At 41.5% G+C, this 26395-nt stretch overlaps 1 protein-coding gene across 4 annotated transcripts in view; it reads right to left on the bottom strand.

The window, feature by feature from the left end:
- ephb2b (eph receptor B2b) overlaps positions 1–26395 on the bottom strand; it is a 124093-nt gene that overhangs the window by 18875 nt on the left and 78823 nt on the right. For all 4 annotated transcript variants that reach the window (XM_079579095.1, XM_079579094.1, XM_079579093.1 and 1 more), the window contains exons 4-5: positions 18196–18351; positions 16025–16360 (exon numbers count right to left, since the gene is read on the bottom strand). In XM_079579095.1, the coding sequence (XP_079435221.1) occupies positions 16025–16360; positions 18196–18351 (492 nt within the window). The remainder of the gene's footprint in view (positions 1–16024; positions 16361–18195; positions 18352–26395) is intronic.

The following is a 26395-nucleotide window of genomic DNA, read 5'->3' on the forward strand; positions in this document are numbered from 1 at the left end:
CTTCTGCGTAGAGCACTTAACACTGATGCTTTCCTGTCTCTGCTGCATGAATGCATAAGAACGGCCTTTTCCTGAAGCCGGAGGAACCATAATAAACACCAAAGTATCCAGCAGGGACATCGGGGAATCTCCTCGAACACACGCTGCAACACAGTTTGTTTGTGCTCACAGGACGACGGCCTAATAAGGCAAACAGTGAGTCTGAGGGGAGCTCACGAGTATCCCATTACGGATATACACATATTCAGGAGTGCCACATGGCCAGCTCCTGCGTACTATTTCCATTAAACACACAGTACGGCCATGGCGGGTAACATGAGCTGGAGGCAGAGCAACAAAAGGCCGCTCATGTATTCATGCAGAGGGGATGGACACATGCCAACATGAAAGCGCTTGGACTGGGGAGGACTTCGTAAAAATCTACCTACAAACCTACACAGTCCCTTAAAACTCCTAATCAAAAATAAGAGTGAAATACATCATTGAAAATATTTGGATTTCAGTCTGTTCAAACACAAAACCATTCTCAACCAAGTTATTTTTTGATTTTCACATCCAACATTGGCCAAGGACGTCTTGAGAATAATCGGTTATATCTGAAATAAAGTATGAACATTATGAGCTATTGGAAAAACAGAAGAAGAAATCAACTTGGAACTTAATTCATACAACGCATAATCGATGACTAATTTGAACACTGTCATATTTCCAGTGTGATGAAATATTTAAGAAAATAGCCATGCAGCTGCGTTGTGCAGCCCATGCATCTCAAGCTAAAGCTGACGTTCCACCAATTGACTGTGGAATGTGGTCCAATGCCAGGTCCCCGTTTCACTTCACTTGGGCCTACAGCACTGATGCACATATGAAAGCCATTTCAGCACGACTAATTTATGTACTCCCCGACTACAAGTCCTTATTGTGTTAGTGATCTTCAAGCCTTGCCATTTTCCCTTCTTCAACCTAATCTATAATTCAGAGGTTGAGTAAACACTCGGTTTTCATTGTGTCAACATCAGTCTACGCGCTACGCCGCTAAATACATGTTTGAGTTGTTTCAAGCCATTTTCTCTGTTGTTGCAGTAATTATTTTTAAACCCTGCGGATTGCTCCCTATTAAGGCAATTACACATTAGAACAATACCATAAATGCTTGGTTTTATGAAATGTACAGCAATGGGAACGACGTCTATCATTTCTCAGGTTTTCTCAATGAATGCTCCTCCTCTAACTCACGAAGCAAGGACAGGCATTGTAAGTTCACATGATTGAATTAGTCGATTTTACCAAGAAGATGAATGGCATTTACTGAAACAGTGTTTTACGGCGTTCCCACAAGACACACAGTAGAGTATTCACAACGAACCCTAGTCAAAATGACAGATAACGCACAGTCACAACAACATTCCTCCCTCAAGAAAAATCAGATCGTACCGAAAATCACAGTTGTAATCACATTAAACGGTAAATACGGCTGGCGAGGGCTTCAAGGGTCTATATTACATGGTCTAATTGTGAGGATGGGAGGCCCCAGCTGTTGTTAAAGAATACTGTTTCAGGGCGCACCATTATTGCTCAGCCCGGGATCTGATATGAAGGACTTTGGAGTGCTGGGGAGTCTATTGTAGCGAGACAGTTTGGCCTCGTCCCAAAAGGAGGAAGATAAAACGGGCCCGTTTTTGAAGAATGTCACTAATAGATGTTTTACTGCAGTGTTTAGCAGCCAATAACTCCCCCCCCACACACACACACTCCTATAAACATGTTATTTGGACAGTTTGACTCATTCAAATTCAAAATCTTGTTTTTATAGGGGAAGATTCTGCGATACTTATCCAAAGCATTCACATAGATGCACTGCATAAATGGAATTATTTGTTAGGCTATTTAGTAGGATTCCATTCTTTTAAAGAACTATTGTCAGCGGCACGTACCAGCAGTGGAGCCAACATTGAAAGACTCAGAAATTGTCAACCCTAGACCAATTTGTATACTATTGCCAAACATTTAAACCAACTCTAATGTGTTGGGATATTAGTGAAATCCAACTGTATTCCTCATTAATAATTTGACATGTGTCAATCACAAATGCTTTGAAAACCTGAGCTGAACGGACCAGGAGCAGGCCTAACTTAATGAATCCCCTTCTTTTTTTCCCCCCTGTGCTGTAAAAATCGTTTTCGCTCAGCTCCGTCTAACTCCGAGGGCACACAGCAGCTGGTTCTCTCGCCAACAGTCTCCTGATCGACCCGCCACTGCTCTCCAGCTCGTCCATTTACGAGTGCCGCTCTGAGCCGTCTGAGAGGGAGAGCCTCGTATTTGCATGTAGTTTGAGCGCACTGGCTGCCTGCCCTTTTCCCTCAGCTGCAAAGGATTGTGGGTTTTACATCTATAAAGATTTTCCAGCGCAGTAAAGCTACAGAAGTAAGATTTGCGTTCATCAAGTTTAAAACCATCTGGTAAAAGACGGGGGGTTGTGACACAGGCTAATTCCAAAATAGGCAGCTCAGGAAGTGACATGTTAGCGGAGGTTTTGGTTTAGCGCTTATACCAATTTACAAGGCAGATAAGTACCATGTAAGCAGAAGTGGAAACCTTGAGGTTAATGTGACAGCTCATTGAAGAAAGTGACTCTATAGAAGGACTTCTCACATATTGTTTATGCTTTTATCAGATTATGCACTACTAAAAAATGTGGGAATTCAATTTACTTTCCCGATTTTATTTTGAACAATTCTGAGTTTGAAGCTCTCACTTTATTGAACACACAATTCTCCTGACATATTGTAAGATGTGTATAACATGTGTCTTATAATGTGATGATGTAGATTCATTTTGATTATCTCAAAGTTTGCATCTTAAAACCACCTTTTATAAAATTATTTAAAGGTGCACTGCGTAACATTTTAGACTTAACTGTTGCCATCAGTACAAAACATGCTCCAAATGACCAGCTCAACACAGAAAAGGCTATCACTGCCGTGGTTAATCAGAGAATCGATTTGGATGAGGACCTGACCTGTTTAAATCTCAAATTCTGCTGACTTTTGTCACATCTCCGTGGCGACGAGCTCGAGATGTACCCACTCCTGGTTACGTTACGGTCAAGTTTTAGGAGAGTTGAGCCGCTCACAGCAAAAGCACAGTTTGTTTTGTACATTTATGAGGTATTTTTCAATGATGAAAATATCTGTCAAAAAATAAATACTTGGATTTCTGTTTTATTTATTGGGTCAAATCCTATGCGGTGTGGCTTTAAATAATATTAATTCCACATATAGTGGTTTTTTTTTTGGTCACTCTCGTTTAGACCAGCGCAACATTATAACGTAAGGGATAATTTATTTATTTATATTTTATGGACACCTTGGAGTGCTTATACCATGGTCCCACAAACTGAAACGGTTCAATGGGGGCCTGTTTGCTTTTCTTTTAAGTCCCGGGCAGGAGTTATTTAACTTTTTAAGTTGTTTTACCTGAAGCTAGTTCCAGCTCAGTTGTTTATCACAGCTGTAGTAAAGTGATACAGAATGTGATTTAACTGTTGCCGGACTAGGGGTCCATTATGTAAGGGACAACGCATAGAACGCTGGTCATTATCAGGAAAATAAGTACCAACAGGGCGAACTGGACCCTGACATGAAGCGGAGCGGTCTTGTTTCGCCCTGAAGGTGCTTATTTTCCCGATAATGACCAGCGTTCTATACATTATCCCACGTATTGCTCGGCTATTTGCCAACTAAACACACACAAAATAAACTGCATACGCTTCACAAAGGGCGAAAGGTTTATTCCATGATTTCCGCTGCAAATAGTTCCCAAAAGTTGGGGCAGTGTGGCTAGGCTAGTAGCAGCAAGGCTAGCCACTTATTGCTAGCCTAGCTACTTAGTTGAAGGTGCAGTTGGAGGAATGGTGGTGAATCTCTGGGTAACTTGAAAGTCGGACTCCCGTTAACTTCACAAGCGATTCCCCCAACTTCTCTCGCAGTGACGGGGACAGAGATAGTGTCCTCTACTACTACTTGCGGAGTGGTATGAAAGACCTGTATTACAAGCACAAACTCTGTTGCCATTAGCAGCGGACATTTTTTCAGAGGTCCTCTAGCAGAATATAATGACCGGCAGAACGTTGGAAAATCCCATTCAAGTCAATGGAGCACTCTACTTGCATTGTGACGAGCCAAATAATAACACTTTTTAACACCCTAGAGCTAATCAGAATCGAGAATTCACCCAGACCATGGTATAAATCTTCTGATTGGATGGGGCGGAATCTTAAATTAACTAATATTCTCAATGACTAAATGTGTGTGTGTGTGTGTGTGTGTGTGTGTGTGTGTCTGTGAAAGAGAGTGTGTGAGAGTGTGTGAGAGTGTGTGAGTGTGTGTGTCTCTCGAAACAGCCCCCGGGAAGGCTGTGGACTCTGTTTAATCAGCAAGATGTTTGTCTGCATTTAAACAACTTCAGCGACGACATCTGTAGGGAAACACTCCACAAACCGCAGATTTCATGTCAATATCCTACAAAGCTACAAAAAGCTACAAAGGCAAGAGTGAGAGGCAACATTCTTCTCTTTCTCCTTGGTCAGTGACATGAGAAATACTGCAAAACCCTACAGACCTCATTCACTGCGGGCGAAGCGCTGGCGTGAGCACAACAAAAATGCTGGGGGCCGGTGAGTCATTTGTGACCGGCGTTGAAAGACAACCCTTAGTCCATGTCAGTGTTTTAATAATACTGCAGCAGCACACTGAAGGGGGGGACATTATCATGGGGGTCAATGCCAAGACTTAGAAAATAAAACACAGGTAGAATAATGGCCTCTTTTCACTGGTTTGCCAAGAATTTCACATTAAGAAGCGTCGAGTAGCCAGGAATATTCAAGAGGTCACATGGGCCAGAAACAACAGAGCCCCAGCAGCGTTCGCAGTAAAGCTGGTATTAAAAAGAGCGGTCAGATCTGTTTTCTATCAAGTGTAGAATAACTTGACAGTGGAGAACTCCTCTTTACTTCTGCTTATCCAGAGATGGTTGTAATGTTGTTTGTCACCTCCTCTGGTGCGTATTGAGACTGGCACTAAAAAGAGATCGCCCTTTTTATATTATATTTTTTCTATTGCTCCTTACTGGTCCAGGGAATCCTCCGTTTCACAACAATTTCTTTGGCACTGCCTGGCCGTGCATTGTTTGTGAGAAGCATGTGTTGAAAATATTGGTTCAAATTTGTAACAAAATATGAACAATGTCAAAAATCATTTAGTATTGCCTTCTCTGATTTAAAAAAAAAAAATCAATGGCAAGGAAGGATTCAGTTAAACAAAATCCCCCTGCAACTCAAACTCCCTGTTTTTCGGCGAAAACACAAAAACAGAAACAACACTCCACACATCCTTTTTTTTTTTTTTTTTTAAAGTTATGTCTTTTGGCTTTAGCAATGAGAATCACGTTTATCTACGAAGTACGATGTTGCCGCAATGAGCGGCGCACAATGGGGAAGGATTACAAAAGATCATCTGTGCTTATAAAGTTCCTGACCTCAATTTACACATAAAACCTCGCAGGGGATGAGACTTGATGGCATGTGAGCGAATCCAGGCTACATTCAAATGAGAGGTATTAGTGACATATGAGCGGGGCCGGGGAGGACAGCTTGTTGTGCTGCAAACTCGAGTTGCTGCAGACAATGACAACTCTGTTTTCCAAACCGCCTTAAAAGCAGTCCTTAATATGCATACCACCACTGGAATTTCAACCAAACATATTTTGAGGGAAGACAGACCTTGATGTAAACCATTCCAATCCATTTTCCTAATTGGATAAAGTACCTCATATATTTAATAATCAAGAGGCAGAAGTTGGTCGTGACCCCTTTTTGTTTTACCATCTTTCTTTTACTGTGTTGTTTTAATGATTTTGCACATAAAAAAAAGGTGCATTAAAGCATAGTCAATTATAGGATCATTTTGCAATAGCACTAATGCACTCAACGGTAATTAACTGTGTGCCCACATTACGATCCGTTTTACAGCCCACTGGTCCAAAAGATCATGGCCTTTTAACCCAGATTTGTATGCAGGCGATGTGCATACTTTATTCTCCTCCGGTGAAAGCTCATAAGCCCCGCAAATCCCGAGCAGAAGGAGGAGATGCATTGATGTACACAGAAAAACACACACACGGGTGCTGAAATATTTACAAACTAGAGCAATTAGTTAACAAATGCTGACAGTCGATGTGTTAATGTTCTCGTGGGGAGTCATCATCACATTCGTTTCGATGCCTTATTTATACTGTAGATTTTGAATAAAAATACAACTATAACTCATAGGTCTCATTTAGGGATGCTCTGTCCCAGCACGTCTTGTGAACTGACTAGCTTTGACTCATCCATGGGCAATTTAAGTAACTCAAGCTACAAGTGCATTTAAACGAAAAAATGCCAAACTCTCCAAAGGCAAAAAGTGGAGCACCAAATCAAATTGGATACTGGTGTACAAGTTGCATGTAGCTAACGGCATTAAAGCAGAACTAAGTAACTTGTTTTCCTTAATAAATCCTTTCCGTAGTCCCTCTGGGGGTAATACAAGTGATAATGTGATGTGTCTCTGGCCAGAAAACCACAGTTGCAACTTTTCTGCCACCGGGTCGGAGTCACCAATACACTCTAATGGAATCACGAAAAAGAAGCGGGCTAACGGGCAAAGCTAAATGCGGGCTAGCGCCACTTAAACAGTACAGTAGTACAGTAGTTTACAGCCAAGTTTAAGTGGAAAAAATGATCTCCATTGTGTAATTGGATGTACAATATCCCTCTCTCTTTTTGGCTTTTCTGTCAGCGTAGTATTTACTCTCACAGACAATTAAAAAGTAAAAAATCGCAACACGTGCTTATGACCTTTAGGAGCATGAGTTACTTAGTACTGCTTTAAAACAAAAATAGGATTAATGGGGGAAAGAAAAAGGATTTTTTTTTTCCTTTACTCTGTGGCGTTATTACTATTTTCAGTTTATATTTTGCCAAAAGTAACACAAAAGTAACTCGAAGTAGTGTAACTCAGCTACATTTTGAAACAGTAATATTTAATACAGACTATAACAAGCTGTAACTACCAATATACAATATATTACAATTTTAAAGTAACTTGCCCAACACTGTCCATGGGTATACTTTTATAGTTGCTCTAGACAAGAAGGTGTCCCAAACTGTTCGGGTGATGACCCTAAAATTACTATGCACTGTCGAAAGTAAGGGTGCTTGTGATATTATAAATAAGCAAAACAGTTTTTTTTTAATAAATGTTTTCAATTATTTAAACGTGTAGCTTGACCTCAATTCAGAAATATATTCATATTCAATGAACTTTAAGTCATTAAGGACCCTTAGCTTAGTGGCGTGTGCCCCGTTGGAGGGTCCCTGTGTGTCGGTGTGAGCATGTGACGACCAAAAGCCTTGTGTCAGGTTTTGTCAGCTCTGAGTTCCAGGTGCGCCAGCCTGACCCACAGTGGCGTCCTCCATATGTGCTTTGTCTCATCACTGTCAGTCATTATCACGCCACACACCATGACTCTGGGTCCTGTCGTCAAACGATGTCTCCTGTGAATTAGTAAGGGGTGACTAATGAAGAGTGGGATTTTCTGAGTTGGGAATACTGTGTTGAAACCCAAGATCTTAGTCCCTGTGAGAGATTTATATTAATATATATATCAATGTTTAGTGTAGGATGACAATGTGACTTGGGCCTGTCACCTTATGCAACTTTTGTATTGACCAGGGTTTCTCAAACTGTGATACTGATGGCCGATGGCGCAGACTGGAAGCCTCGCTGTACGCAGGCTCCCCCTGATGAATTGCAATGATTTATTTATTTTATTATGTTTTAATCTTTAGTTATGCATAAATGTGTTTTGGTTTTTTTTGCTTAGATCTGGCCAAATACATTCAAGGTAGTACTTGGTGTGAAAAGTTTGTGAACCACTGGCGAGGTCAATACTCTAGGCCGATTTTTGGGGAAACATGCCAAACTGTCAATATTTTTTCTTTCATTTCAGATGTTTTCAAAATCAAAAAAACAATAATCGTCATCATTTTGTGAAGTGGGCGGTAACAATATTACACACATCCAACAGAAGCACCAGCAGTAGTAGAAATCACTCAACACTAAATGGGCAATCCTGGCTAACTATGCTCCTTTTCTAAACAAAACTGCTACAAATACCCCTTTTCTTTCGCTGGTTTCATAAACGAGTTCATTAAAAGAGGGTACCGGAATGAGATCAGCTAATGATGCACCGCTTTATAAATAACAAAATCAATAAAACATTCCACTGGACCACACTAAATCCATGCTTACAATGATGATGATGCTGTCCTCGAATGATGCCGCTCTGGCACCAAGAACACCCCCTGGCCTTACACCAGAGCGGCTCACTGTGTGGCTCAGTGGATCCGCTAAACCCTGCTAACCTGCGCCGCTTGCATAGAATTGAAGAATTTGCAATATAATGAAGTCATAAATCTTCACCAAGCCTCCTGAAAGGGCCGGAAACTGATTAAACCCCCCTCCTCCCGGGTTATGTGGACCACCTTCCTCAATCAGTTCACCTGATAAGAAACCAATACACATGGTTTTTGAATAGGCTGAATAGTTCACCTTGAGTTAATAGAACGACTTAACAAATATGTCCCCTGAAATCCAATATGGTGAACCGACAAATGCAATCACACATAGGCCATATGCCAATCTGTATCTTGTGGGTAGTGGTCAGTTTTTTGATTGTGGATTATATTGAGGCAAATGTTTACTTCACCACCAACAGCAATTGCAGATGTCGACATTAGGGGTGCACGGTTTTGGGAAAATATCGAAATGCAATCATTATTTTTTTCAAGAAGAGCAGGGATATGAACATTTGAGAAAAGGCTGACAAGTGAACTGTGAATGTATTACAACACTACGCAGTCAGTAAGAAGAGATTCGATGGCGATTATAGTTGACAATTGTAATTGAAGCTCACGATAAATTAGCAAAAACATGCATGCAGACTAAAAAAAAGCACAGCGGGATTTTATGGACATTATTCATTTGTGCACATCTTAAAAAAAAAAAAAAAAACATCTAGGCAATTTTGTAGGCAATAAAAGGCTTTCAGAGGCCGTCTCTCCTCATATAAACAACATTCAACCATGACTACCATACATCCGCCCCAGTGGCTCTAATCAGAACCACGCTATTGAGATGTATTGGCAGTTTAAACATGGGTTTGGCAGTCCATAACCGAGACGGAGCACTTTACTGACGTGTTTGACATGTCGAGAAAGCACAGAATAAAGGCTGTGTGCGGCGCTACCCGTCTTTCCAGTTCTATTACTCCAAATGCGATGGGGGCGAACGTGGCAGGATGTTGCAGGAGAAGTCCATTAGGATGTATTCGATTCTCCGTTTGCATGATGAGGAGTGACAGATTGAAGTTCATGGCACAAATGTGGTTGCAATTACAATTTTCATTTCAGACTGAGAGTAATAAATGTTTGTGGACTGTGGAGAAGAGGACGTTTGTAGTTAACTTAAAAAAAGACTTATTGCGAAGGTATCTTAATATTGTTTTAAAGAGTAAACAGCCTGAAGAGTATTGCATGACCTATAGAGCAGTCAGAAAATATAAAGGTAAGGTGCTAGGAGGTAATTGAGAATTAACTATTAGCTTTTGCTCCAACTTGTTTCTTGCTTTAACAATATCTCACACACGTCCCGATTGTTCATGTGAATTAATTAAATACAAATTTCAATTCTCAAAGGGCTAAAAATACCCTACCTTTCTTAAATAGTTGATATAGATTTACAATTTACGTATCACAGCCATTGCTACTGTATTGCTGTCTTGTTTGGTTCAGCTTCTACATCTGCGAGGGAAGATCATGTGTGCGAATACTTGTGGTGTGATCCCGACGGCTTCAATCCAATTTTAAAATTACATTTACAAACCGAGATCTGATTAATGTCTCATCTTCAACAGCACCAGTCACAGCGAATCCCGTGTTTTCAAACTAGTCTCGGGCTCTCACTCATTTGTGTGATCTTAGCAGAGTGCCATTTCGGAGGACTTTCAAAAATGTGATCACAGGTTTTAGATGATTTTCATTGAAGCAGAGAAATCATGCAAATAGACAAAGAGCAGGGATGATAAATTATACTTTGTATCATGAACGTTGCTATAATTATTACTGTTTTAATAGCCTATTTCTTACGTTTTACTCACTTTCCTCCCTTCATTATGGTTGTCCAAACACACGCATAAAGTACAATTTGTCAAGCCTCCTAAAGTGGATTAAATATTCGTAGTCTTCCTATCTGTCCTTGGCCACTCTCCCAAGATGTATTCCTCAACTAAATAGGCATGGCTTCTACAATAACCTTTTTGCCACACAAACTAACTCAAATAAAATTATGAATTAAAGGGATATTTCAGGATTTTTGACATAGGGCCTCATTTCCTAGTTATCCAGAGTGTTGTTTTCTGGAGATATATAGTTTGTGTAATTCATGCAGTCCTTATATTTGAAGAGTTTAGTGGTGCCAGGCTAGTGCTAGACTAGCACATGTCTATGGTAACTAGTAGCCTGCATTAAAACCTCTTCAAAATCACCGGGTAGTCCATATCTGATTTGTAAAAAAGCTCCTTTGTGAATTCCATGTGTAGCAAATTAAACAAATTACTGTAGATCCAGTGACCGAGCAGATCACTCCGCTGCTGCGTAGCTTACAATCAGGAAGCTGATGCTGCTCAAATATATCTTTTAAATGCAAAATAGTTTTATTCAAAAAATTATTCAGTCAACACAGACATTTATATGGGTAGTCTGGTGTTTTAAGTGATTTGCCTCAGGTGCACTGTGCTTGGGTCAGACTGTTTTTAATGCAGGCTACTATTTACCATAGACGTGCACTAGCACTAGCCTAGCGCCACCAAACTCTTCAAATATAAGGACTGCATGAATTTAAAAAAGACAAATATCTCCAGAAATCAACAACACTCTACCTAGGAAATGACGCCTCATGTCAAAAACCTGAAATATCCCTTTAAACTTGCAAGGCTCAGATTTGTTTATAGCGATAAGATAAAGTTTCGATGCTTAACTTAATTCACTAACCTTAGTTAATTTGAGGGATTTCACACCTTCTGCATTTACTCCACACAGCAAAATGCATTCTGGGTAATTGTCATGTGCTTATAAAACAGACCGAGATGCCATTCCCAGTATCTTTTGTGCGGTGTGTAATCAAGCACTGCTCTTTTGAGGGCAATCACGTCCTTTATCAACTGCCGCCAGCCACCTACTAAGGGGGAGGAGCGGCCCGCTGGGTATTGTACTTGATTGAGGGACTGAGAAGTTTGAGTCACTGCTTTCACCCCCGTCCACCGCTTACATCCACAGCCATAACTCAGGACTCGGGACGTCCCGCACAAAGGCGCGCTTTCACACTACTCACTTTCCATTTACGTAGATGATTTAAATTTGCTGCGTGGTTTGGATTTATTCATTGGGAATGATTTGTCAGTAATTTAGTGGGAGTGTTTTTAATGAGCATTACTGTTAAAAGGGGTATTGGTTTCACTGTATCACTATTATACATGATAAAATTAATCTGTCGGTTGAGGGTTTTCCTTCTCACCTCAAAATTATAATAAATGAAAGACATAACAATACATTCCCGGTGCCAATTCTAAAATGATATTGTACAATTGGGCATTCTACCAAATTGCTAACCTACTCTTTTTCTTAAAATATCCACATCAACCAGTTTGCTCAAAAGTCAATTTTATACTCACTACTGCCACCTCAGGTCATACGTGTAACTGCAGCTTGTATATTAAGCTCTTGCATGACGCCAATTCGGACCTGAAGTGACAACTTTTTGAGTGACAGTGCAGGATTTTAGAGGCAGTTGTGGTGAACAGGTCTGTACTCATTCTACACCTTAGAACATTGCTGGAACATGTAGGAGAAGGAAAATACTGATTTTTTAAATTTGTAAACTCTGTATTGTCCCTTTAAAGCAAAACTAAGTTGTTTACCTTAATAAATCCTTTTCGTAGTCCCTCTGGGGATAATACAAGTGTTAATGGGATAATTGGGGGGTCTTTCATCTCCCCCTTGTGTCTCTGGCCAGAAAACCACCCTTGCAACTTTCCCTGCTCCAAACTGGAGGCGCAATACACACTAATGGAATCAAGAAAAAGAAGCTAACAGGCTAACGGATATCCCTCTCTCCCTTTGTATTTTCTGTCAGCGTAGTATTTACTCTCATGGACAATTAATTAAAAAAAAAAAAAAACATTACGACTCGTGCAGTGGGGCTTACAGCCTCTAGGGGCATGAGTGACTTAGTTCTGCTTCAATATTTAGAAGAACTAGTAGAACAATTTACAATAAATGTATTATTTTCATATTTCCTAATAGTGGAAGTTGCAATAAATAACTTTTAATCGTTTTATTTAATTGAAATAAGCGTTTTCACAGCACTCAGTCAGCTACAGCCTGTATGGCAATTAACAAACTTGTAGTGTACACCTTCATTCATTGCCTGTTATCTTTGTTTTCCTCAATCTCACGCTCTCATTCTCCGCGCAAGAGGGAGGCACGGGACTGCCCAAGGTAATTAGGGTTGACATGATGTTTATGTAACCTCCAAGCCTCACCAACCAGATGCAATTACGGGCTCCTGTTCCCTATGACCCCATCCCGCCAGCTCTAACACCACAAACACTGCCATCCCGTGTGCTAGGAACGGGTCTGGTACTACAGGGGCGACGGCGAAAGGTGGCAAGGCTAAACCAGGGCCAAGCAAGAGTTAGTCATTTTCACAGCTCCCAGCCCTGCCTGCCTAATCCGAGTTGACGGGACACTTCGGAGCAACCCAGCCGCCCCCCAATCCGCCCGCCCCGTGAATTTCCGTCATGCAGGACCCTGTCGGCCGGACCGAGGCAGAGAAGGCAAAGGGGTGGCGATGGCGGTGGGCAGACTTTTTGTGGTGCAGCGAGAATGAGTGAGAGAAGGGGGCCCATTACAACGCTTAACTGCACTCACAGGGCCTCATTAACCCGCCGCACCAGTGACTCAAATCAAAATAGACAATAAAAAGGAGGTGGCCGTCCAAAGAAAGGCCCTCACTTATAATCCAAGCAGGAGAGCGGGCATTATTACTCAGGAGTCGGGACTGTTTGAAGCTTTCAAATACAAGCACTTCCGCAAGAATGAAAACGTAAGGGTGAGACGCAAGTATATGCTCAACTTTCTGTTTGATTCTGTTTGTACGTTTTTAAGTTTTGTTTTCTGGAAGTCTGTAAATTTACTTTTTAATATATACTGTTATATAAATATTTTGTTTATTTAGACTTTACTGGTTTTTAAGTGACAAAATACTTGAAAGTACTTAGTTGCAGTTCTTCTCATGCTTCTCCTTCTAGTGCACAGCTCATCAGCGCTCCGGGCAGCAGAGCTTGGCACACCAAGTGATGCATCACACAGAGACAATTAAAGAGCAAATCAATGCTGCCGTCTCAGTAAAATAATTAGAGACTGGCCTCGCATCCTCTGTAATAATAGAGTGCTGCAGTGCGGAAAATGAATATGAATTTTGCAGTTCTGTTTGTTGTCTCCAAATCAATTGGTCGGAATATGATGTAACCATATAAAAAAGGGATGGTGTAAAGCTTGGGCTGAATAGATCATATAACAATAGCACTATAGTCGTCAGGCATTAAAGCAACAGGCAACCGTTTTTCCATACTGAGATGTGTTCTTACCTGAGCTTAGACGAGTGGATGAGTACTTGTCTGGTCTTTGTGCGTGCACTCAATCACGCAAAAAGACCAAAGATGTTGTTAGCATTTAGCCTCTCCTCCACTGCTCTATGGGGCCAAACGGGGGTGAAGTTTGAAGCGACCAAGCTCTTCCACGTTTTCCCTATTTAAATACGTGAGTAGTTTTCATGATCCATGTACAGTCACTCTGGAGTATAAGGAACGAACTAGCCAAAAAATGCCTTATAATTAAAAAAAAACAACAGGCTAAATAGGCGTACGGTATGCTAACATAACACATTGATGGTTAGCTACATGAAGCATAAACAACGAACTAAATAGGTGTCTGGTATGTTAACGTCATATAAACATTTCAGATGACTATAGCATAAAGAACATACCAAGCTCTCGATCTCACTCCAAATGACTAAATCCATCGAAATCGTCATCCTCGGTGTCACTTCTAAGCTCTCATTTGCGAACTCGTTCCTCTAGCTGTGGCCATCTCGCTTATAGCCCGTGATTAGCTTGTTTTGTTTTCTTCATAACCTTTTCTTCATAAGAGTAACCTCCGCTTCTTGCTCACTGCTGCACGATGAGCCTGCAGTGCCCCCTAGCGGCATGTGAAGTGATATATTTGAATTTTAAAAAAGGAGGAAAAATCACATATTAGTCGCTCCGCCGTATAATACTCACTCCCAGCCAAACTATGAAAAGAAGTGTGAAAAAGTCCGGAAAACACAGTGTATTGTAAGCACTTCGACGTCCAATCGTTAACATCTTCACTCCTAAATATATAACTGCAAATGACATCTTTAGTTTTGTGTAACTATACTTGGATCGTGTAGCTGCTCACGTAACCGTATTTAAATAGGGGAAACATGGAAGAGGTTGGTCGCTTCTAACTTCACCCACGTTTGGGTCCATAGGAACATGCTAGAGGCTAAATGCTAACAACTGCTTTGGTGTTTTTGCAAGACTGAGCGTACGCGTATAGACCAAAAAGGTGCAAATCAACTCGTCTAAGCTCAGGTGAGAACATATCTTGACTTGTTCCTTTAACAGTTTAATCCTCTCACTAAAAAAAAAAAAAATTCTACCATTGTTGTTGGCTCAAGTCTCACTCTTGGCCAACTTGTCACGTCTACTTTCATCGTGAGTCAAATCTGAGCAGACAAGGCCAACATGCCACCGAACACAGTGAGTTTTGCGTTGTTTTGCGTGACGGAGAGAAACATAACCTATTTTTATAAAGAGAAGTGAACCATATAAAGCGTGAACAGACATGCACTGCCACAGAGCGCGCCCAGAGCAACGCTTCTCCAAAGTCCCCCCCACTCAGAGCGGCATGATGATGAGGTCACACTGTTCAGACTCACAACCATCACAGCTCATCTGTCACATCATCGGCCTCTCACTACAGGCCCATTCTCAGGCACTTCATCTGCATACATCAACACACGAGAGGGCCTCTGCTCTTTATGAGTTGCTGGAGTGGCCGGCAGGGTTTTTGTGTTCCCGGCTACTAAATCGAGTCTGCGACATGGCTAACATTGGAAGAGACTAGCACAAAGACAGGAAAAATAGGGTGGGAGCTCTATTCGACAACTACTTTGTGTGTAGTTACATGAGGTGGTGGTATTACTAGGATTATCACACTAAACTTGACCTAAAAAATCAATATTTATAAAAAAAATTTGTCTTCTTATCCTGCACAATTTTAAGGCTGTGGATGTGTGTGCCTCTGTGTCCAAATATAACACTCAACTTCAGCCAGACTGTTTTCATTCTAAATAGAAACCCTCAACGTCCCGCACAGAGTGTCACAGCGAATAATAACAAATCTCCTAACTCAATGTTCACAAACATGTGGGTTCTGTTGCCATGCTGTTACCATGACAGAATCTCGAGGTCTTAACTCTGCAGTATTAAATCAACACTAGACCAACTACAGACTTGAGGTTAAATTCAAAGTGATGCAGAAAAGGATGAAGCCAGGGCTAAGCCAGTTCTAAACCAGATCTACGCAAGGTCTATACTAGGACACTGATGACATGCTATATAAATACTGACCGTGATGTGCTGGAGCATTTGCCAAGGATATAGTAATAGAAAAAAAGAACAGCCTAAATTATAGTTTGGACAAAACAGAAAGACAAAAGAACAGAGTGTAGCACATGTGGAACTCGAAGTGTGGTGAGAGCCAGATGGGCCCACTTACCGGCCTGGTTCGTGGTGATGTTGACGGAGGCGTACTGGGGGGAGTAGGGGCTCTGGTCTGACACACCGTTGACAGCCTGGACTTCAAACGTGTACTGCGTGTGGGCCAACAGGTCGCTGATGTAGACCCGCGCCTCAGTCAGGCCCAGCTGACGGGGCACAAACTGGACGTTGTCCCCGCAGCGGGTGCACCCTCCCCGGCCGCCGCCGCAGCTCTTACAGATGATGTTGAAGACCACATCTTCGCGCCCTCCCGAGTCCCTGGGAGGCATCCACTCTAGCATCACAGAGGTCTCATTCACGCTCGAAATGACGGTCTGGGGAGCGGAGGGCACGGCTGCAAAAAAACACAGACAAAATGACAAACCACGGTGATGAATGGCAGAACATGTTTCCCACATTTGGTAATGCAGTACTCAACTAAGGAATGTGACAATCTAATTCCTTCCCATCAGCCTCCTTGCAATTAATCCGATTCCCTTAGCAATGAAGTACATGATTTATCTAGGATTGGAACTGGAGAGCAATGGCTGGTGAACTTTGTGGATAGATTTATTTCATATTTCTGTATATTAACAAATGAAACAGAATACTTATTGTCAATATTTCAGAAGAGTCGTGTGAAAATGTGCGGCTGCACTGAGCAAACAGATTAGGTTTTCAAACAGTAGATAAGACTGACAATATTGGCAATAGAAGAATAAAATAGAAAAAGACAAAAAAGTGACTAGAGAGAGTTTAATATTTGGCAGCTGATTGTTACGAATTTAATTTCTGTTCTTAGGTGGATGGGGCTTTACTGACACGGGGCAGAACGAACCAGCTCATGACAATTAAAACTTCTTAAGCTCTTGGCTCGATGCGCTCCTTCAGCCTCTTCCCTCGAGAGCCTTGTTTACACGCTCTCATTTTCTCCAACGCTGTCCACTTAGTCAAGTGTTTTCTTAACATTTTTCCTGATGACTTCCTCATGGGGCTCTGCACAGTTACCGCAGCACCGAAAAACCCATGTTTTGCGCTTCGTTCCCGGCGGCGAGGGCGGAAACTTTCCACCAGAAGCTGCGGAGTGACAGGCCAAACAAACAAACAGCCAAATGTGTTTATCTTTAACCGTCATGTGGGGCCAATTTTGGAGGACATATATCCTCTTCTAGCACTAATGGGATAAGCGGTTCCACTCCACCCAAAACATCCTAAAACCAAAATTGATCTTCTTATTTAGCCCTCTTTTAATTGCCCGTCATTAACAGGTCTTCAGCTCTGGGTACAGGCCCATTGGAATTCCCTTCTTAGTGTCTCTTCTACATGCATACATAACTTGTCCTGGGCCTCTCTTTGGCGAAGAGGACCACTGCTCTCTTCTATTAGCTGTCCACTGTGATGGACCTATTCCCTTTGCTTTAATCAGGCCGGGCCCTGCTGCGTTTAATTCTGGTGACGTGACGCGGCCACTTTTTCATTCACAACAGCTGCTCTACTCCCAGAGCCAGGCTTATGCAAATTGCCTTTGTTGGAGACCATCAAATTTTTCCCCTCCTCTCCTCCTTTCAACAGGCTGCTGGAGGGTGAGGAAAAACACTACCAATATGCTGAAAGAAGCATTTTTTTTTTCACCACCCAACTCACACCTGCTTTGTTTTAGCTCGACCACACTGTCCAAACCAATCCTGCCGCATAAAGATGTGTGGCGTGCACTCAGTCTCTCTTCATCGTGGTATCCCTCCTCTGTCCACACTCCAACCTCAGCGAAGCTTCAAATTCAAATTTCAACACCTTCATTGGCATGACAAGAGAGAGTGTCGGCTGGGCCCATTCTGCACGCTTGGCCCAGTACAATGCCCCGCGGCCTGGCCCACTAACCTTTGCCCCGGCCCGGAGTAGACGCAGTGTGATGCTTGAGAAGGGATGTCCCGGGCTGTGTGTGTCGGGTCAGATTTTTGGACAGCTACACTATGGGCATGCCATGGTCGCATCGGTGTGAAGGACAGCTCTGACAGGCTTTTTCTGTTTAGATTTACACAAGACGACCACTGTCCTCTGATCCCTGGGCGCTTCGGCCCGCGGGTGTGAAATGAGAACTGTACGATGGATTCATATCTGACATGAAAGACTTGGCCTTTAATGCCTGCCCGCTGTTTTTTAGAGAGGCGTTTTCAAATGGGATACACTCACTGGTGCAGGGCATCTGGAGAGGGTCCGAGTCGGTGCGGTAATATCCGTTGCGGCAGACACAGTTGATGGCGCCTTCACTGGTGGTGCGGCTGTTGATGGGACACTGCATGCATGCCTCGTCTCCTTGGGTCGGTTTGAAAGCGCCAGACGGACAGGCTGAAAGAAGAAAAGAACATACAGCTCAGAACACAAAGAGTATTCTTCATTTTCTACAGGTCTTCCAAAATCATGTTTTTTTTTTTTTTCTGGGAACCCTTTTGCATTTGCACAAACACCAAATACATGACAATATAACAAATAAAGATGTATCAACGAAAGCCAACAGATTTTCAGATGCAGATGTAATTGTTGAACATCTAGATGATTTGATTACAAAGATTAACTTTGCATGTAAACATGAGAGATAAAATAAAACAGAAATGATGGCGTCAGCGTCACAGCGAGGGTCTCCACAAATGGAGCAAGGCCTGATTTTTCATCCACATAAATAAAAATCAAGAGCGTGACATATAAATAGATTCGAGGAAAAGCTTTGCATGGGAAGCAACTCGCAGGCAACATTGCAACACGTTGTAAGTTTGCTTTCAATTATTCACCAGGCTGCAGTTGCCGGGGAAATCTCTGAAGTGCCCTGCTCTCTGTTAAGAGCCACGCTAAAGGCATTTTGGAGGAAACCTGGGAGGAGAGCACACAGACACACACTGCTGCAATACCGACATGTATCTGTGCATCTGCCCCTGGGTGAGTGCTGGCCTCTATAAACCCTGATAAACAAACCGACTTGGCTGCTTTCTAACTGCCAAGTGCCTTCTCCTCTCCTGAGCCACACTTCCCCAAACATTCGCCGTTGAAAAATAACCTTTTTTTTTCCTCCCTTGCATTTACACCTTCGCTATGTTAATAGATTTTCCCTTCTTTCTATTTCGGGACTGTGCAGCCATGGTTTAGCTCTAGGTAACAAAGCTCCCAACCTGCTGGACTGAGAGGTAAGAAAAAAACAACAAGGTGTGAAAACAGAGATGATGGGAAGTATAGGCGCATCAAAAACGTACACGTGGGACATAGTACATGCAGGAAAAAGCCCTAGGGTTGGGTCTATTTTGGTACATCGCCAAGGATATATATACTGTATATGTGAATTGATTTGTTCGATGGTTATGAGTTTGTCAGAAAATCTATTGAATCTATGCACAAATCAGAGGGTTCCATAGCCAAGGCAAACACTGTTGCAGCAAGAGACAAAGCTATTGTATCAAAGATTCAGCCAAAAAGGGGCCGTTGGACTAACTGTTCCGACTCCAGATATTTGATTCTTTGGAGATAAGCTTAAATCATAGAGCACCATGTGTGTGTGAGACAGAACCATTTCTATTGGTGGGTCAGTGCTTTTTTACTTTGTCCATTACTTTACATGGCGTCCAACACATTATTACTTATATTATTATAAAGTGATAAAACATCATTACTTCTTTGCCACTGCATTTGCAATTAAAACTCCAGCATCTGGAATATAAAAACAGCTGCGATTTCCATTAAACGAGGTCAAATCACATACAGTCCCAGAGTAGAATTAGACCTCATCCAATCTTCATGTTTATGCTAGACACGTCGGCGAACTCAGACAACCTCCAGCACATGGAGTAAGGCCTGTCGTTTGGTTCTATTGAATTCTATCGGCAAGCTGTCTTTTTATAAACAAAATTGTATGGCATTTACTTTACCTCACTTTCAGCATTGTTACAGCGTGGTGGCAGGACTGATCACGTCTCATTAGGATGTGCATGTTAAAAGCTTTTGCAATACAAGAAGCTGTTCCATTAAAACACAAGTTGACTTCACTACTGGACAAAGAAAATGATGGATGGCATCAACATGAATAAGTCAGTTCGCAAAACAGCGTGTAAATTGTTACGGCATGGGAATAAAAGAGAAGGTGCGGAGTGTTTTGAAATGTGTGTTATCGAAATATCAGAAGGGATTTCCAATCTGAATTCAAAATAATCTCAAAGATCTCTTCAGTAAATATTAACTCTGACATGTTTTTCTTGGTCAATGATTGATGAAGTAAAGTTTTTGGGGCACGGGGCGAAACATGAAGCTGGGACATTCACTCTGCCAGTCAACAGTGTGTGTGTGTGTGTGTGTGTGTGAAAGAGGCCCAGGCAACCGCTGTGTGAGGAATGGGGAGAGCAGCGGCACCAAAGGGAAATGAATAAAGAAAAGAAAGAAGAGAGTGAGTGACTGAATAAATTGTAAAGATGGACAACAAGGAGAGCAGGAGAGGGAGAGACAGAGCTATTCTGTACAAGTGGACCTTAGGAATCTGCCGGTACTGTGTGGGATACATCGCTGCTACTGTATGTCAGGCAACGTCCTCTGAGCCTGAGATGATTTTGAGAGCAATTCCATAGAGCTACCTATTCATGTCTTATCCCCCCGGCCTTAACCACAGCACATTTTCTCCAGTTCAGCCGAGCTCAAAGCTTACATACAGGCTAGGTCAGTTTGATGCCTCATTTGAAAGCTATGACCTACAGAGCTGATCCTGCCTTTTTTGTCACATTTTTGAAGCGTTTTTGTCGTGTTTTCATCTCTCTTTTGTATTGTTCTTGCCTGTTTTTTTGTTGTGTTTTTTCCCCTGCTTTTTTGTTGTGTTTTCTTTGCTTTTTTAATTGTGTTATTGTTGCTTCTTTGTGTCTTTCTTTTTTTTTCTTTTTTGCTTTTTCTTCACTTTGTGTTTTTGTCGCTCTTTTGTTGCTTTTTTCCCCCCACTTTTTTTTGTTGTAGTTTTTATCAATTTTTTGAAGAAGCTTTCAGATTTGGCCGACTGGAGAAAATGTGCTTGGTTTAGGTGGGGGTTCAAAAGTTAATGTTGTCAAAAATATTGTCAATTCTTCACATCTTTATCAACTTGATACAATACTAATATGTGTATATAGAAATGCTTAAGTTTGGCCGACCTAACCTTACTTAACCTCAACCCAGGGGAAAAGGTAACCCAGATTTAATGCGATTGTCTTTACTTAAATCGAGGGATCAAATATCCGACACTGAACCGATACCAGTTTTGGCTCTCAATGCCTTATAAACACAACTTTTAACCCCTAAATCTAAGTCAATATGGGCATGCAAATCATCATTCATTCTTAAGCTCATAACCTGGGGAATTCAATCACTATGAAAGAAATACATCAAGTAGCCTGATAAATAAAATCGACCACTGCTCAAGCCGAGTGTTTGTATTTTAGTTTAAGAACATCTAACATATTTGTAACGATCAGATCACTTTGTGTGAGTTGTAATTTAACCTAAACCCTGTCATATAAAAAGGATGTTTCGTGTAGAAAAGTCCAGTGATCCATGTTAAATGTTTACCCAAGAGTTTATCAATAGATATAATTACACCATAACTATGAAAAAAAACTACTTTATTGATCTTACAATTCGCTACTTGCACAAAGCCCATAATGCTTTGCGCCTTGGGTGGGGTTGTAGCTACGACCTGGAAGCCTTTGAGTGCAAGTGAAGCTACAGCCAAACAATGATGAATAACAACTTCTGCTGTGCATCAATCAAAAACGCCATTTCTAACTAACTTTAGTGGAATTTGATGCTTTTTTTTTATAGTATTTGGAAGATTAATATTAGTCTCTTCGACGCCATATTGTTTACAGCAGCGAACCCCCCCCCAAGGCGCAATGCATTATGGTATTGCGCAAGTAGCGAATGGAGAAAAGAGACAATTCAGTTTTTCACGCAGAGAAAGACACTTTTAAGTAAGTATCTTGGTGTTGGTAAGTATCGGATATCGGCAGATACTCAAACCCCAGTGTCTGTATCGGTAGTGTGAAGTGTGAATGCACAGGCTCATAATAATCAGCCTCGTAGCTCTTCAGTTTATGCCCTGGAAGTTATTGTTTCTCCTGATGCCTTATAAACAGGTTTGTAAACTGTGCACATTTACAATAAAATAGCCAAATGCTTCCTTTGTCTCCATGGCCGTGACTTGGGTAATAATATTTGGGGAATTTCCACCTTGCAGCAGATGACGGCTTATAAGAGTCTAATAGTTGGGTGCCGTCAGATGTAGCAGACCAGAGCGGTGATTAAAAAACAGATCAGGGGCTTTTAATTCCCCGCCTCCTGCCTGCCCAGACTTAGGGATGTTTGATCGCCGCCATCCCACACGTCTAGAAGATCAACACGGCAAAGAACTTGTTTTGTCTGAACCTCGCACGTGCTTTTAGCGGCGCCGATCATGCCAGGAATATTCATTAACACTCCCTGCTTCTTATTAATGTTATTTAAATGATCACACAAACACGGGGCGTCTCGAGGGAGAGCGAGCGCGGGTTTTCTGTTTTCCCGACGCGGAGAATCCAATTTGGCAACGAGTCAGAGACAAAAAAAAAAAAAGAAGAAAAAACAGCTCATGAAAAAGCTTTTTAAGAGAATTTATAAACAGTTCACGTTCAATTTAGCGTCCGCGGTGTCGAAAAGGTCCAGATCACCTGAAAGTGGTTCCAGACATAAACCAGAATATTGACTTAAGAGACTCTGGTTGGTCTGCTGCCGCACTGCTTGTAATCTGAAGTTTTTACATCAAATTAATCCACGTCATAAAGTGGGAGCTTTAATAACACATTTCCCACACTGCTGCAGAACCCTCATCTGCTCGCCCTGTCTCTGTTTACGACTTCCAATAAGATATAAGGCTTTAATTAGGGCTTTTTTTTTTTTGTGCCGCCTAAAAATAGCACTGCGAGACACATGAGCGCGGCTGCCAGGGCACGAGTCAGTCTTTATAGCAGGTAATTTGCTGGTTGTTTCAAAGGTTTCCTGAATATTACGGCTTTGGAAATTTATAGCGTCATGAAGGGGGGGACCTGCAGCTAAAACCATATGAACGTTGCGTGGCGGGGCACTGTGGGACTGGAAGGGAACGGAGAGGGGAAGAGAAGGGGAAAAGAAAGGGAAAGCTGTGTCCACGTGCACATTACAGCACCGGAAACTTGTGAATGGGTCTTTATTGGTCTGTTTATAGTCAGTTCCAATAGGTTTTTGAGTCAAGTCTGTGTTAGAGCGTTACCCAAATGCAATGTGCAACCCTTACTTCTACTATAAAGCCAGCACAGTGGATTTGGATTTAATATACAACGCGGCAACAAATTTTGATACACGACAAACCAATGAAGGGAAAATTGGAGCAGATGACCTGAAAAGACGAAAACATGGCTCTCATTTTAGGTCCTTATTGCGACATTGTGAATGTGATGCTGCCAACATATCAGAAATGATTTTGTTATGTACTACTGCCTACTGAAAACAATTAGTAATACTGTCTCTGAGTCTGGTTAATGTAGAAGGAATGGTTAAGTTTTAGGAAAAGGGTTTGAATAGTAAAAAAAAAGTTGTTGTTTTTTTAATATAAACTGAATCCCCAAATAGTAAGGTATAGTCTTACAAAAAAATACAAACAAATATAGTTGAATAGGTCATGTATAATCTGAGCACATTATACACTAACACACTAATGTTCTGCTTATACATGCTGGAAATGTTTTATTAGACAAGTTTTTACTTATTTCATTTTATTTATTGGTTTACTTTGTTCCATTGTCCTGCACTCACACTCTCAAACACACTCTCATTCACCCTGGCCTATTGTACATGTTTTTAGTATTACCGGAGTACCCGGAGGCAACCTCCGCAGACATGGGGAGAACATGCAAACTCCACACAGAAAGGCCCCGTCACGGTGGGAATTGAACCCGGGACCTACTAGCTGTGAAGCATGAGCACTAACTGCTATGCCACCATGTCGCCCAGTAAATATGATTTAAGCATTTACCAAAGTATAGCGGTGTGTAGTTACTATAAAGTGTTCCGGATTTCTCCTGTACAGTATTTATCTATCCGTATTGGTGGTGGTTGGAGAAACTGTGGCTGCATACATAGCTTTACCACCAGCAGCTATGGAGTGAATGAAAATCCAATTCCCTTGTGAAAAGTGCTATGATTCCCTTACCGATACAAACTCCATGTGTGAAACATTAAATAAAAAGTATTCTCTACAGATCTACTATACAGACAGCTATCATTACTCTGAAGCTTTACCAATGTCCAACTCAAGGCCGCAGCCCTGCCAGCCCCAAAAAGTGCTTTATTTACTGGATACAAAGGGAGCAGGCAGACAAAGATGGGCAGAGCATGTGCACGTGTTCGGATTGCAAAAGAGAATAGACTGGAGGGCTGCAAAAGAGAAAAAAATCAGAGGTGGGAGGTTTTGTGAACACAGCAGGAAAAAGTGCTGAAAGGAGAGAAAATGGCCAGCGTCAGAGGGATTGTGTGTGTGATGTTGGGTGTTTTCCTGTATCTATTGTGACCAATGAGGCCAGAATGGGGCGTTCTGGCGTCTGTTTGCTTTAGTTACTACTGTAGGTACAGGAACAGCCTTTGGACAGCCGTGCTGAATAATAATGAATGCAGCATAGCGACAGACAGTCTGACAACAACAAGGCAGCACAAAACCACGTAGGTCATCCAGATCCATGTTCAAATTGTAAAGAAAGTTTTTCAATAGTAAGGATCTGGGAAATATATTACCGATAATATCGATACAATATGTGGGGTTGATACAAAGAGACTTTCCTAAAAGTGTCATTCTCTGAGTGAACAATTCAATTGACTCAAATCATATTTTGTCATGTTACAGGTCAATTATCAATTATGATAAACTCTTGGATAAACATTTAACAAGGATGACTTTTCTACACTAAATATCCTTGGGTATATGACAGGCTTTAGGTTAAAGGGACTATACAGAGTTTAAAAATGTTAAAATTAAGTATTTCCCTCCCCCTACATGTTTCAACAATGTCCTAAGGTGTAGAATGAGCCCAGACCTGTTCACCACAACTGCCTCTAAAATGCTGCACTGTCACTCAAAAAGGTGTTAATTCGGGTCCGAAGTGCCGTCATGCACGAGCTTCTTATAGAAGGTGCAGTTACACGTATGACCTGAGGTGGCAGTAGTGAGTATAAAAAGGCTAACTTGCATCAAGCCCCTTTAAGTTCATATAAACAACTCACATGAAGTGATCTGATCATTACCATTATGTTAGATCAGTTATTTCTCAAACTAAAATACAAACACTTGGGTTCAGCAGTGGTTATTTTATTGTATTAGGCTTCTCTAGGTTTTTCTATCATAGTTTCTGACTCAGCCTTGATTAGCTTTCATTAGCATTAGCATGCTCCCGCTAGCTTTAGCATGCTATTGCTAACCGCAGGCTTTTGCGTGGTGATCACAGACATATTTGTGGAGGTTAAAACTAACTGAGCGATTGCGATTGATTTTCCATTTTTTGTTTTTAAAGCAGTACTAAGTAACTTATTTACCTTAATAAATCCTTTACGTAGTCCCTGTGGGGGTAATACAAGTGTTTTTGGGATGATTGGAGGGTCTTTCATCTCCCTCTGGTGTCTCTGGCCAGAAAACCATGTTTGCAACTTGACTGCCCCCGGTGCGGAGAAAGCAATACACACTAATGTAATCACGAAGAAGAAGCTAACATGCTAACGGGCAAAGCTAACTGCGGGCTAACGTCATTTTAAACAGTATTTACAGCCAAGTTTGAGTGAAAAAAAAAAAATTCCATTGTATAATTGGTTGCACAGTAACCCTCTCTCCCTTTGCCTTTCCTGTCAGCGTAGTATTTACTCTCCAAGACAATTAAGAAGTTAAAAAATCGTAACTTGCTACTACACCTGCAGTTGCGCTTATGGCCTCTAGGGGGGAGAGTTACTTAGTAGGCTACTGCTTTAAGGCGTTGATATCATTATTCGATATCGTATTTTTTTCAGTATCAGCTGCGTTATCCGATACCAGTATTTAGGTCAGGTTTGCTCTCAGACGGAAATACTCTCACTCTCTTACCAATAGAACTTCTGCAGTGGAATTAAACATTTCCCAAATCCTAGTCACATCTGTAAATAAATAAAACTCACCTAGAACTGACCTATACACAAGTACGTACGAAGCATAAACAGAAACAACCTGTTAGCTATTGCTGTTTTTTATAACCGCTACCATTGTGAAACCGCAACTAGCCTTTGAACCAGTCGCATTGTAAGTGGAGTGCAACCTTGTGAAAAGAAATCTATGTCCAGACATTACCCACAGGACGCTTGTGTGTGC

This window comes from Gobius niger, assembly GCF_951799975.1.
Source record: "Gobius niger genome assembly, chromosome: 20".
In the NCBI taxonomy this organism is placed as follows: domain Eukaryota; kingdom Metazoa; phylum Chordata; class Actinopteri; order Gobiiformes; family Gobiidae; genus Gobius; species Gobius niger.